The sequence below is a fragment of the Loxodonta africana genome, chromosome 4 (genome assembly GCF_030014295.1).
Source record: "Loxodonta africana isolate mLoxAfr1 chromosome 4, mLoxAfr1.hap2, whole genome shotgun sequence".
NCBI classification, from domain to species: Eukaryota; Metazoa; Chordata; class Mammalia; order Proboscidea; family Elephantidae; genus Loxodonta; species Loxodonta africana.
Genome location: NC_087345.1, coordinates 38,197,938 through 38,213,116, shown reverse-complemented (window position 1 = coordinate 38,213,116; position 15,179 = coordinate 38,197,938). Strand labels below are relative to the sequence as shown.

At 39.3% G+C, this 15,179-nt stretch overlaps 1 protein-coding gene across 8 annotated transcripts in view; it reads left to right on the top strand.

The window, feature by feature from the left end:
* CRADD (CASP2 and RIPK1 domain containing adaptor with death domain) overlaps positions 1 to 15,179 on the top strand; it is a 310,952-nt gene that overhangs the window by 78,580 nt on the left and 217,193 nt on the right. Inside the window, exon 3 of one of the 8 annotated variants that reach the window (XM_064283730.1) lies at positions 3,352 to 8,002. The exons of 5 other annotated variants lie outside the window; for them this stretch is intronic. In XM_064283730.1, the coding sequence (XP_064139800.1) occupies positions 3,352 to 3,449 (98 nt within the window). In that variant the 3' untranslated portion in view covers positions 3,450 to 8,002. Of the gene's footprint in view, positions 1,074 to 3,351; positions 8,003 to 15,179 lie in introns of those variants that run through there. 2 more of the 8 variants (XM_064283727.1, XM_064283729.1) reach the window with 2 other exon arrangements.

Here is a 15,179-nt window from a genome sequence, read left to right as displayed (position 1 = left end):
GGTGGAGCCCTGGCGGTGCAGTGGTTAAGAGCTCAGCTACTGACCAACAAGTTGGCAGTTTGAATCCACCAGCTGCTTCTTGGAAACCCTATGGGGCTGTTCTTCTCTGTGCTCTAGGGTGACTGTGAGTAGGAATTGACTCCACTCTTTCATCATTGCCTTTCCCTTCCTCACTTTTGTTCCTTCTCATACCCTTTAGTAATTTTTTCCTCCACCCCCTGAACATTGACTGAGAAGCAGGGAGTCAGGACTGGGGTGGAAATGTGGTGTATTTCTGAAGGGAGATGGGAGAAGTACCTAGGTGATGAGTATGGCAATGGTGATGGAGAAATGATTTGCAAAGGCATGCAGTTAAGGAAGGCCAGTAGTATGGGCATTTGCATCTAGCCTGACAAAGGAATACAATCCCCCATTGGGGACTGCTCTTGACTTTGGTAAACCCTAGAGATTTGGAAGTTTCTGGAAGAAAGAACAATTCATACTCTCTTCTGGGAGTTAGGCTAGAACCAGATATCTTTGAGGCTTACCTGAAGCTGTTTACAGCCATGAGGCTTATTTTGCCTTGCTCTATGCCATGGGCCAGGGCCTGGCAGGAGTAGCAGTAAGCCCTCCAAGAAGCTCCTAGAAATTATACAATATTCTAGGGCTCTGACATGGGCCATGTTTCTTGGTACTCTAACTTTTCATTTTTTACTACATGCATTCTTTCAATAATATTGGGTACTTACTGTTGCTAGGCGTCCTGGTGGTGTAGTGATTAAGAGCTATGGCTGCCAACCAAAAGGTCAGCAGTTTAAATCCACCAGCTGCTCCTTGGAAACCCTATGGGGCAGTTCTACTCTGTCTTATAGGGTTATAATGAGTTGGAATCGACTAGATAGCAACAAGTTTGGTTTCAAATTACTGTATGCTAGGGTGGCGTGTGGTTAAGTGCTGCGGCTGGTATCCAAAAGGTTGGCAGTTCAAATCCTCCAGGCGCTCCTTGGAAGCTCTATGGGGCAGTTCTACTCTGTCCTGTAGGGTCGCTATGAGTTAGAATTGACTCGATGGCAGTGGTTTTTTTTTTTTTTTTTGATGGCGTGGTGGTTAAGTGCTACGGCTGCTATCCAAAAGGTCGGCAGTTCAAATCCTCCAGGCGCTCCTTGGAAGCTCTATGGGGCAGTTCTACTCTGTCCTATAGGGTCGCTATGAGTTAGAATTGACTCGACGGCAGTGGGTTTTTTTTTTTTTTTTTTTCGAGGCACCATTCTAGAGACCCAGTGATGAATAACATAGATGCTTTCATGAAAATAAATGAGGGTGCTATGTTAGAAAATAACAGGATGGTGGTAGGTGGGCAAGGATTCTTTAAGGTGGTCAGGGAAGGTCTGTCTGAGAGGTAATGTTTAATCTGGTACCTGCTGGATGAGCAGGAGTCAGCCGTGTCAGGAGCATCTTAGATAGTGGGGCCAGCAGGTGCAGATGACCTAAGATGGGAAGGAGCATGACACGTTCTAGGACCTGTCAGAAGGTCATGTTGTTGGAGCTTCATGAGCAAAGGGAAGAGGATTGGGGGTTGACTGAAAGGCAGGCTGGAGTCAGACCTTGCTGAGCCTTGTGTGCCCTTGGCAGGAGTGTGGGTTTTATTCAAAGAACAAGAAGCCTCTGAAGGTTTTAAAGCCAGGGAGGAACATGTTTTGCATAAAGCAGTCTACTTTGCCTCCCTAGTGGATGTCGTATGATACTAAAAACTGGCAGGGTACTAGGTTCCTTTGGTAATAATCCAGTGTTTTCTCTTGTTTTTAACTTGAATGTAAATAATTTGAAGTCACTTGTTCCTTTTTGGTTTTTAAGTTTCCTCTTCAAATCCAGTTAGCTGTCATCATTAATTTAGCCTTTTGGTGAAAGAATACATGAGCAGTCACCTCTGTAATATTGAGCAATTCTCCTGTTATCTGTGTTTTGCTTTCTATTATGGGTTTTGTCTTTTCGTCTTCCAACACACCCGTACTTTGCTGCCAGTGTTGGACATCCTTTCTCTTTCAAACCTTTCTCTTTTCTTCCCTCATTTTTGCAATCAGAATTGACAGTTTTGTGTTCCTTCATTTACTTCATGACCTCGAGGGGCATTCTCTCTTGGCTATATGTTGGTTTCCTTTATAGAATACAGTTACATACAACAAACCTAACAGAGCTCTTTGTACGTAGTAGACACTCAGTAAATTGTTAAATGAATGAATAAACCTTTATGAGCAAGATCTGCTGCACTTTTGTGATGGATATAAAAGTGAACGTGTCATGTTTCACCCTTAAGCAGATCACTGGCTGAACAGGTCCACTTCAGAACCTAAAGTTAGTGTTTGGCACATTGTTGTTGTTGGGTGCTGTGGAATCAGTTCCAACTCATTGTGACCCTATGCACAACAGAACAAAACACTGCCTGGTGCTGCACCATGCCCACAATCATTGTTATGCTTGAGCTCATTGTTGCAGCCACTGTGTCAGTCCACCTCTTCGAGGTCTTCCTCTTTTTTGTTGACCCCATACTTTACCAAGCATGATGTCCTTCTTCAGGGACTGATCTCTCCTGACAGCATGTCCAAGGTATGTAAGATGCAGTCTCTCCATCCTTGCTTCTAAGGAGCATTCTGGTTGTACTTCTTCCAGGACAGATTTGTTCGTTCTTTTGGTAGTCCATGGTATATTCAGTATTCATCTCCAACACCACAATTCAAAGGTGTCAATTCTTCTTCTGTCTTCCTTATTCATTGTCCAGCTTTAACATGCATATGATGTGATTGGAAATACCGTGGCTTGGGTTAGGCGCATCTTAGTCTTCAAGGTGACATCTTGTTTGGCATAGGATATATTGACATATTGTTTAGCATAGAACCTTAATAAAGGGAGGTAAGTACAATGTGGGAAGGAATTTTGGGAGTATAAATTTGACACTTGATCCACACACCGAGCCTCTGTTCTGGCTTTTTAATTGGGTGGTTTTTATCGGGGAGAGGGAGGTATTGTTGTGATCATTATAGAAAACTGAATCAGGGATTTTTTTTTTCATATTAAGAAAAGCGGCATAGTGGTTAAATGCTACAGCTGCTAACCAAAGGGTCAGCAGTTTGAATCTGCCAGGCACTCCTTGGAAACTCTATGGGGCAGTCCTACTCTGTCCTATAGGGTCGCTATGAGTCGGAAACGACTCGACAGCACTGGGTTATTAAGAAAAGTGATCCAGACTTGGTAATAAGATAAGATCACAGTGTGATCTTTCAGTGTCATAGTAGAGCATTGCTTAAAAAGACCTAGGGTCATGTGATGCTTTTGGGAATGTAACTTTGTTTGACTTACTGTTATTCCTGTTGTTAGGTGCCCTCAAGTTGGTTTCAATTCGTGGAGACCCTATGCACAACAGAATGAAACACTACCTGGGCCTGTGTCAGCCTTACAGTCATTGCTATGTTTGAGCCCATTGTTGCAGCAACTATGTCAGTCCATATCGTTGAAGATCTTCCTCTTTTTCGGTGAGCCTACCTTACCAAGCATGGTGTTCTTCTCCAGGGACTGGTCCTTCCTGATAACATGTCCAAAGTACATGAGACAAAGCCTCATTGCTTCTAAGGAGCATTCTGGCTATTGAAAATACCATGGCTTGGGTCAGCAGTACCTTAGTCCTCAAAGTGATGTCTTTGCTGTTTAACACTTTAAAGAAGTTTTTTGCAGCTGACTTGCCCAGTGCAATACATCATTTGATTTCTTGACTGCTGCGTCCATGGGTGTTGATTGTAGATTCAAGTAAAATGAAATCCTTGACAACTTCAGTATTTTCTCCGTTTATCATGATGTTGCTTATTGGTCCAGTTGTGAGGATTTTTGTTTTATGTTGAGGTGTAATCCATACTGAATCTTCATCAGGAAGTGCTTCAAGTCTTCTTCACTTTAAGCAAGCAAGGTTGTATCGTCTGCATATTGCAGGTTGTTAATGAGTCTTCCACCAATCTTGATGCTATGTTCTTCTTCATATAGTCCAGTTTCTCAGAGTATTTTCTCAACATACAGATTGAATAAGTATGGTGAAAGGATACAACCCTGACTCACACCTTTCCTGATTTTAAACTACGCTGTATCCCTTTGTTCTGTTTGAACCACTGCTTCTTGGTCTATGTACAGGTTCCACATGAGCACAATTAAGTGTTCTGGAATTCCCGTTCTTCGCAGTGCTATCCATAGTTTGTTATGAATGCCAGTTGAATGCCTTTGCATAGTAAAACACAGGCTTTTAGCGAAGATTCATCTGACATCAGCAGTGACATCCCTTGTTCCACATCCGTTTCTGAATTGAGCTTGGATTTCCCGCAGTTCCCTGTCTTTGTACTGCTGCAACCGTTTTTGAATTATCTTTAGCAAAATTTTACTTGTGTGTGATATTAATGATACTGTTTGATAATTTTCGCATTCTGTTTGATCGCTTTTCTTTGGAATAGGCACAAATATGGATCTCTTCCAGTTGGTTGGCCAGGTAGTTGTCTTCCACATTTCTTGGCATAGACGAATGAGTGCTTCCAGTGTTGCATCGGTGTGTGGAAACATCTCAGTTGGTATTCTGTCAATTCCTAGAGCCTTGTTTTTTCCTAATGCCCTCACCGCAGCTTGGAGATCTTCCCTCAGTACCATTGGCTCTTGATCATATGCCATCTCCTGAAATGGTTGAATGTTGACCAGTTTTTTTCGGTACAGTGACCCTGTGTATTCCTTCCATCTTTTTTTTTTTTTTTTGATTCTTCCTGCATTGTTTAGTATCTTGTCCACAGAATCCTTCAATATTGCAACTCGAGGCCGGAATTTTTTTTTTCTTAAGTTCTTTCAGCTTGAGGAATGTGAGCATGTTCTTCCCTGTTGATTTCCTATGTCCAGCACATTTCATTATAGTACTTTACTTTGTCTTCTGGAGCGACCCTTTGAAATCTTATGTTCTGCTCTCTTACTCCATCATTTCTTCCGTTCGCTTTAGCTACTGTAATGTTCAAGAGCAAGTTTCAGAGTCTCCTCTGACATCCATTTTGGTCTTTTCTTTCTTTTCTGCCTTTTTAATGACCTTTTACTTTCTTGATGTATGATATCCTTGATGTCATCTCATGACTCGTGTTGTCTTTGGTCATTAGTGTTCAATGTGTCAAATGTATTCTTGGGATAGTTTCTAAAATGAGGTGGGATATTCTCAAAGTTGTACTTTGGCTCTCGTGGACTTGTTCTAATTTTCTTCAGCTTCACCTTGAGCTTGCATATGAGCAGTTGATGGCCTGTTCTGCAGTCAGCTGCTGGCCTTGTTCTGACTGAGGATACTGAGCTGCTCCATCGTCTCTTTTTCACAGATGTAGTCGATTTTGTTCCTGTGTATTCCATTCGGTGAGGTACAGTGTATAGTTGCCATTGATGATGATAAAGGTATTTGTGTTGAATAAGTTGTTGGTTTTGTAAAATTCTATCGTGCAATCTCTGGTTTTGTTTCTATCAACAAGGCCATATTTTCCAAATACCAATCCTTCTTTATTTCCAACTTTTGCATTCCCAATTACCAGTAATTATCAATGCATCTTGATTTCATGTTTGGTCAATTTCAGACTGTAGAAGTTGGTGAAAATCTCATATTTCTTCATCTTTGCCATTAGTGGTTGGTACATAAATTTTGAATAATAGACTTACTATTTGCTATTAATTAATACCAAAACTCTCTGAAGTTAGAAATTATAGAAAATTGATAAGATGCAAATGATTTCAGGCAGGTAGAAAAGATAACCTGAAAGGTTACATTATACTGGCCTATAGAGTATGAATCAGTTTTGTATGTGATTTAGCAATCTTACTCCAGCATTCTTTTTTAAAATTGATTATATGTATTAATATATTTGCTGTCTTGCTGTTTTTCTCATTATTGAGTTACATAAGTCTTTGACATGTGCTTATTTATTTGCATGTGTATTAAGTTTTTAACTCTTTGAAAATTATATTTTGTCATTCATATTCAGTAAAGAGCTTAGACATGAATATACATGTTACTAATCAATTATTTAATTATATGCCACATGTAATTTCTGAATGGAGAAATCATGGATGTTACAATAAGGGGAATTACAATATGATTAAGTGGTAAAAAGTTTATTTACGTAAAACTAGAACTTCAAGAAAATCTCTAAGGGCCTCTGTCCCTGTAGAAGCTCAGTATAAATAATCTTAATAAATTTTAGGCCAGTCTCAGGGACAGCTGTCATTGAGCTGACCTGGGACTATGCCTATATTTATCATACCCTTTCTTGTATTGTGGAGAAAATTAATAAATAAGTAAGTAAACTTGGGAGACATTCCACAAATACAAATCTTTCATGTTTTTCTTTAAAAAAGAGTGTGAACATAATAATAGAGAAAAGTAGATTCTGAATTGTTTACCATAAATAATTACTAGACTGATGGTATAGGAAGTCCCAAAGTACAGATTACAAAAATCTTACTGATCACATTTGCAAGTTCAGTCCCAGATGATGTTTATTTCCTCATAGTTACTTTACCTACCATGGGGGCATTGGCTGCTGCCTTGTTTATAATAAGCCTCTTGGTGTAAGCAGGAAGTTCAGTTAAAGTCACTATTAACTGAAACCTACATTAGTATATGTTCTGCTTCGTTAAAAACTATTAAGAAAAAGAAGATTAATACTGCATTTCAAGAAGATGATACATTAAGAGAAAAAATAAGGAAAGAAAACATTTGCTTAGTACTTTTTGGTACATTGTTAACGTCTCAATCAGGCTTAAATGAATCCTAGTAGTGTGCTACGAATCCGTGCTGGTTTAGGCCCGTTTTCTTAGCATAGTTATTAATAGGGCTCCTTTTCACTCTCAGAAATATCCATATTTATAGGGTAAATTATATAGTCACTTAGTTTATCCTGGCTAGATGTGGTTAAGGCTTATTAACCCAAGTATTTTATGCCTTCTTTGGTCTCTCTGCCCCTCTTTTTTCTTCCTTACATGTGGCAGAAGTCAAAAAAGAGAGTCCTGACAGCCAAATGAGTATTTTTTCTCAATGGATTCTGTCTTTTTTCTCTTTTATAAAGCATAGCCTTATTTATTGAATCATACAGCATCATAATAGATAGCACTTACTATGTTCCTAACACTGTTCTTTACTTAAGTACTCAATTAATGCAATTAACCTAATTAACTCAATTTTCACAACAATCATCGAAGATATGTACTGTTATTCTTCCCATTTTACAAGATTGGATATAAGGACAACTTGCCTAGGGTCACGTAATAGTGATCATGGATTTGAACCAGTCAGTCTGAATTTAGAGCCCATGTGTATTGTTATTCACGTATGTGTAATAGCTGGACCTAGTATGAATTGACAGTTAACATCAACTGTCAGCTAACAGCTTAACAATGAGAAGGCTTATATTAGTTATCTATTGCTGCATAACCAATTATCCCAGAATGTAGCGGCTTAAAACAATAAACATTTATTTCACATAGTTTCTCTTGGTCAGGAACTTGGGAGCACCTTAGCTGAGTAGTTCTGACATTGGATCACTTATGATGACGCAGTCAAGATGTTACCTTGGGCTGCATTCATCTGAAGGTTTGACTGGAGCTGAAAGTTCGCCTTCCAAGATGATTCAACCGCATAGGGCTGGTTGTTGGCAGATTTCATTTTTCTTTCCATTTAGTCCTCTCCATGAGCTGCTCGAGTATCCTCACGACATGGAGGCTAGTCTCCCAGAGTAAACACTCCGAGAGAGCAAGTTGGAAGCCATGATGTCTTTTATGACTTAGTCTTGGAAGTCATACTTTGTCATTTTAGTAATACCCTATTTGTTACTCTAGGAAACCCTGGTGACGTAGTGGTTAAGTGACCCAAAAGGTCAGCGGTTCGTATCCACCAGGCGCTTCTTGGAAATTCTATTGGGCAGTTCTACTCCGTCCTATAGGGTGTCTATGAGTCAGAATCGACTTGACGGCAGTGGGTTTAGTTTTTTTTTTTTTTTTTTGGTATTTGTTACTCAGGTTACTGTGGGTGGGATGGGAGGGATACACAGGGGTGTGAATATCAGGAGGTGAGAATCACTGGGTCATTTTGGAGGCTAGCTATAACAGAAAGACCAGTATGTTTTTAAACAAACCATTTTTTAAGTTTAATTCTTTTACCCTCAAGTTAACAAAAAGGGGTTTTTTTTTTTTTTTTTTTTTTCAGAGTATACTCATATCGGAAACCCTGGTGGTGTAATGGTTAAGTGCTACGGCTGCTAACCAAGAGGTCAGCAGTTCGAATCTACCAGGTGCTCCTTGGAAACTCTATGGGGCAGTTCTACTCTGTCCTGTAGGGTGGCTATGAGTCATATCAAGTTGTTTTGTTGAGTTTCCACTGACAGTGCAATATTTTGATATTTGCATAAAAAACTTAAGTTACTATTAATCTTGTGGTGCAGACTGCACTCAGAAGTTATACCCCAAAATGGGTGGCGATAAAGAAGCAGCTTCTCTGTACCTGGCAACAATACATAGAGTGGAGATAGGCACCTAATCCTGCAGCAGGCTCCTGGTGGTAAAGAAACAGAAAATAGGGTAGTGCTGTCTTCTTAGGGTTGAGGCAGAGGGGCAGGCAGATAATTACCTGCAGTGTACTTGAAGAACCTTGTGAAAGTGTCTTTACTTGCCAAATGTGGGCCATGACCATTTTCCTGGGACCTCATTCCCACTGAACTCCATTAAAGGGTAAAGTAGGTTCTTTTGCTGTAGATTCCCAGGTAGCATTCCAAAGTACAGATAGCATAAAGGACTGGGAGTGGTGACCATCTGGCTAACTCATAATGTAGAGTTATTTTGAGTCAGGTGATGGGCTTTCTATATAGATCTGCTAAGGGTGTCTACCACGTTAATATTAAAGGCAGGGATTTTATGTTGTGACAATGACCATAAAAATTTTTGATATCTTTTGTTGCGTACCAAAACCACAGATCTTGTTCTTTAGGAAAAACAGTCAAGTAAACACTGTGCATTTAGGTGATGAGAGCCCGAGACTCGTGTGAATTAGTGGGTTAGCAGAAATGAGGCACTTGGACACATGCTTTACTGAAGGACATAGCTTAGAACAGCTAAGACAGGATATGTTTGGTGGTAAAATGGATACAGCTCCTGAATGCTGCCTTATTCCTCACAAAGGCGTGGTGGGCTTATGAGGCCACATGCCAGAGGCGTTCTGCATCTCTTGCACTGGTTTATATCCCCTTCTAACCTGGAAAGTTTTTTCTTCTCTGTGTCAGCTTCATCCTGTACTCTATACAGCAGTGGAACTTCTCTGTGATTGCCTCCTCAACCAGACCTAGTCTCCAGGTTCCAAGCATTGGTTGTCTAACAGCACTACAAAGCCTAGGGCTTTCAACTTAACAGGTGGACTTACAAATAAGACAGGAGCTTTCAGAGCAGAGTACTTAGTCTTGGCCGGCCTCACAGTCATACTCCTTCAACTCTAATTCATTGGAACCCTGGTCAGCCAGTACAGGAGCCTGAACACTGTCTTAGCTCATGACCAATGAGCTAAAGCCACCATACTGTAGTTTCCTCAGGGTAAATGGCACTTCTGATTTTTTAGTTTACTCTGCAAGGCCTTTTCTTTCTGCCCTTAACAATTCATTTTATGATGATGATCTTTTGATACATATGAATAATTTGTTTTTAAAAAAGACAAACCAAGATGGGATTATTTTAAGAATTAAAGTACGGATCAGATGGTATTGGAGATTTTGCTGCTTTTTTTAAGCAGATAAACTGTTAGGTGGGTGTGGGTCATGTTCTAAAACCCAGCACATTGCTGTTGAGTCAATTCTGACTTATAACGACCCAATAGGATAGAGTAGAACTGCCCCATAGGGTTTCCAAGGCTGTAATCTTTATGGAAACAGACTGCCACATCTTTCTCCTGTAGAGTGGCTGGTGGGTTCAAACTGCAGACCTTTAAGTTAGCAGCTGAGTGCTTTAACTACAGCACCACCAGAGCTCCTCAGTTATTTTCTAAGCCCACTTAAATCCATCATTTGAACAAATCTGAAGAGAGCGGAGAAGATAAAGTTATCAGCTAATAAAGTTATAATTGTATATTGAGTATAATCTTTCTGACCGCCAGCATCCTTGACTCCATTTACCTTGTCGTCTTTTTTTTTTTTTAAGCACTAATTACCTTCTAAAATTAGGAGCGTGAGTAGCACAAGCAGTTTGTGATCAGCTGCCAACCTAAAGTTTGGTGGTTCAAACCCAGTGGATATGCAGAAGAAGGGACTGGCAAACTTCTTCTGTAATGATTGCAGCCCCCCTCCGAAAAAAAAACCTTATGGAGCAGTTCAACCCTGTAACACATGGGATCACCGTGAGTCGGAATGGACTTGATGGCAGCAGGTTTTTATTTTTTTAACCATCTTCTAAAACAATAATTTATAATTTACATTATTTATATTTATGTTATTTTTGTTCATTGTTTATTGAGTATCCACCCCTCCATCTCTCGAGTAAATTGCACAAAGTCAGATATCTTTCTTTTGTTCACTGATATCCCAAGTGCCTATTATAGTACATGTAATAAGTGCTCAATAAATATTTGTTTAATGAATGTTGGGAATTAATCTCCCACTGACTAGTTAAGCTATGGTACAGTTAGTATTCCCTTTCCAGACAAGCATCATCACTAACAAGAGTATGACTACAGTTATAAGACTTAGACCCTTGACCCTGGCCCTAAAGAGCTGGGCCAGACCACATGTAAGCCATAGGGGCCCCGCAGGGCTGCAGTCTGTCTTGGCACAGACCTATCTTGGGCCTTGAAGATCATGCACATGAATAGTGAGAGGAGCTATGGAAAGATGAATGCAAAGGCAAGAGACAGCCTGGATCCCTAAGGCCTAGAGCAAAGGTGGTGCTGTAAGCTGTTTAGTATTCAGGGCCTTCCGTGTTCACTTTTACATCCCCAGTGTCTAGAACAGAACTGGATAGGAGATTCTCAATAATTTTTGAATAAAAAAGGGCAAAGTCCTCCTAAGCAGGAGGCAACCCTAGGCTGCCCTTTGTGTATAAGCTATTCAGAGAGAGCTTATAAGAGGGAGGAGCAATCCAAAGAGGAAATGGGGTACAATGGTAAAAAAAGCCATGTGGGCAGAAAACGTTAAACTCTTGGCTTGTCGGGTATCCATGGAACTTCAGAGTAGTGAGGACACAAAGCCTCCTTGCCTTCATCCACGCTTGTATGCCTCCTTCCTCCTCCTAGCACACCTGCAGGTAGGAAGCCTTGAGCGCCCTCTTGAGGCTGAACACACCACTGACAGAAAGGGTTCAATTTAAAGAGAAAATTTAAGTTGATTTCATGCTAGTCAATTTGTGTATTTTATTACCATTGTCATGGAGAAATGAAATTTTCATCAAAGGGATAAGTAAGCTATAACCTTTTAGGCATCATCACTTAAAACTATTCCAATCATTTTTGTTGGGAAATTTACTAAAACATATGTTTTCTACTTTCTTTACAAAGTGTGTGGAATATCATCTAATGTTTTCTTATTAGGATCATTTTAGAAATATTGTGCTGTAACACAGTGATACACTTAAGTCTACTCCAGATGGAGTTTTCCCATTATACTGAAGATGATATATTGTGGGTTTTGAATTCTCACATCTATTTTTCATAGTTCTGTTGTCTTTTCTCTTCTGGTAGACTATCCATGTTCACTTTCTGATGTTTCCTGCATGCCTGTCCCAGGAGCTCCCGGTCTCTAACAGATATTCTCTTTGATTATATGTAGAAAAATGGATGGCCAAATTTATTAGATTTGTCTAAAATACAAGGGAGCTGTAATATATGGACTTTGTGATACCCATGAGGTTCCTTTCCTATCTCTTACCCTTATTTCTGGTTATTCTCAGCAGTGTTCTGGAAAGTTGAGCTCATCAGATATGTAGCTTCTGAATAAGTGAGGTGTTATGACTCTTGTAGTTTTTCTGTTGCAAATTTTAAAAATAGTGTGGTATCACTGCTAAACATGTGCTAATTTTTGAGACCATTTTTCTTATCCTTGTTCTCACCAGATATTGAGAAGGAAAAAACAGCAACATGATATTGTTTGTCCAGTATCTCCATTCCTGGAGCAAAAGAAGGATAAAAAGGAAGAAGAAGGGAAGGGAAAAATGTGCAGTGTCAAGTTCCGGTTGACCATCTTAAAAGATTCCTCTGGCTTTGGCATGGAAAATGGATTGTAGAGGGTCTTGCAGGAAGCAGAGAGACTAGTCAGGAGGCCATGGCAGTTGTCCACGTGAGGGATGATGGTCCCTTCGATGAGGGTGGAGGTGGTACAGATAGTAAAGATCGTAAAGAGTAGTTGGACACAGCATATGTTGAGGGTGGAGTCCACAATGCCAGGTGTTGGGCCTGAATAGATATTATGATACATTGTTCCTATTATTACCCAAACAAAACCAAAAAGTTTGGTAATGTGTGTTCACACCCTACATTTATTTTTTTCTGAGAAATGAAGTGTATCAGTTAATCGTCATTGCTAATGTTTTTACCATGGTTGGATATGTTCCAAAAGTTACATTACCAAATGTAAAATTAAAATCAGTCCCCACCCAATGGACAAGTAATCCAGATATTTTAAGATTGGAACCTAGAACCTAGTCCTGAAGATTTATCTTTGTGTTTAGAACATGTCTTTAGCAAAGAACGTAAGATTTTCTCTTGTTATTCTTACTGTTTTGTCAGATAACTTTTGGGATTATTTAAAAATGCCACAATTTTTAAGGGAGATAAATGCAAATCTCTAAGTCAATAACTAAGTATTTCCCATAGGCTACTAAGATATAACTTACAATCTGACTCATTTCTTTTAGTTAAAATATTTGTGACTTCTCATTGCTTGTGGCAGCTTTTAATAAAATAAGATTGCCAATGTTTCAGCGTGTTAGATGCTATGGAAGATTTATGTTTGGCATTATTTAATTGTAAGAAAAATTATTTAATTTGCTATTAACATGAGTTACACAGAATTTTTAGCATGAATTTTAGATTTGGTAGGTTTTATTTTAATCTGATGCCACTTTATATAGATTTATATGCAAAGCCTTCATTATATGATTAAGATCCTGGAGTACACAGTTCGACAGTCTTGAAAGCATTTTACTATAAGAGAAAGAAGTATGGAAACTTGCGGTAGGGCCTGTCTGTAGCTAAATCTTCTGAAATCAAATGATGTTGTCACGGCCCATCAAGTCAATTCTGACTTTTCGTGACTCTACGTGAGGGTTGAGCTGCCCCAGAGGGTTTCTGAGGCTGTAATCTTTACAGGAGTAGGTCACCAGGCCTTTTCTCCCAAGGAGCTGCTGGGAGGGTTTGAACCGCTGTTGTTTCAGTTAGCGGCTCCTTTGAAATCAAATAAGTTCTCATAATCATTTTGCAGCCATTATTTTTTGTGTTTTTGAGGTACTTTGTTTCTTCTGATTTATCCTTATAGGTTTCCAGGAATTTAAGGACTAAGAAACATTCTATTAAGAACTTGAAATACCAAGGCATTTAATTCTGTGGGAGTGTAGAGTGTTTTTTATTTTTTAAGTTTTGAGGACCAGCAAAATAGAGAAGTGTATTATTGTGTTGCAGAACATGCTATGTTATAAATATGTTTACTTTTATTGCACATGACGTAGCCAGAATGGAAAAAAACACAGAAATAATAATTGCTGATATAATCTTGCCTTTGGAGGTGGGGGGAGTGGGGTATACTGCACAAGAGGGAAAAAATCTGTTACCAATTACAGTAAAATTATTACAGTTAAAAAGAGTTGCATAGATGATTACATAATAATAAAACCTTCACCTAGCTTTCCTGAAAATTTACGAATTTCTTCCATCTTTCTTTGCTTAGGTACTTGATAGAGGAAAAAAATTCCTCTTGGGTTCTTTGGATGGAAAACTAATTCTATTATTTTTGTTCTCTGAATCTCTTCATCTTTCATTTTAGTCACCAGAGAATACTATTTGACTATTTTGAAATCACTGCTTTTCTCCACTTAGGTTGCACTTTGCCCTCTGAGAGCCTTTCCCCTTCTCATTCTTTTTTTTTTTTTTTTTCCTTTGCCCCACTGCTCACTTTACCCCCACCTCTTTCCCGATAGGCAAGGAAGGAACTTGTTAACCATGACTTTCTCTTTTATGAACCAACGCATAGATCCCTTCGGTAGGATACATTTACAGGCACCCCACCTCAGTCTGAACACAGGAAAACATCCAGCTAAATTAAACACAGATAGAAGTTGCCAAAGGAAAATGAGAGAACAACAAAGACTGTTCATTTGATTTCCAGGAAGGGAGATTGTTGGTAGTCTACTCTTTTCAAAATAAACTTTGACCCAGAGCTGACTACCTTGTTAGTTACTCCCATCTGGTGCTGGGGTGTGGCAGCTACCCTTGTTTTCTTTTCAAGGTCAGTTTGCTAGTTGTAGACAAAATGGACTAACTCAGTTCCCAGAGAAATGGAGAATCCTAGTCATTGTGTCAGTCTGGACCCCTAGGTAAAAATGGCACAAGGGTATGGGGAGAATGTTCAGTTGAAATGAAAAAGAAAAGAGGATGGGGAAAATACAGAAACGTTGGTTAAAGGAATTCCAATTAGGAGAAAATCATCACATTACTAATCTCTGTGTTATTAATCAATTATAAATGAATTTTCTCTAATACTTCTGTGCTCTGTAGATGCACTCCTTTCATTCTGTATTTCCTTTCTTCTCTCTCTTATGATTTCTTTCCCTCTTTCCTTAGTTTCCTCTCTTTCTCTTCTGTCTTCCATCTCCCCTTCCTCTGTCTTTCTTGAGCTTAATGTGGTGCTATGGTGGAAACAAAAGATGATTAACAAATCTAGCTTGATTGAACAAAAAATCCACCCAAAAAAACTCTAGTACAAGGCACTCCATGTGAATACTACTAGAGAGGTATGAACAAAGTCCCACGGAGGTTCTGAGAAAAATACAAGGTTAAGGACACAGAGATCCAGACTGCTAAATCTGCCTAAGACTTTTGACACCAAGTTCAGGGGTTTCCCAAAACCACCCTCAGGTTCGATAATTCGCTGGAAGGATTTACAGAACTCACTGAAAGCTGTTATACTCACAGTTAT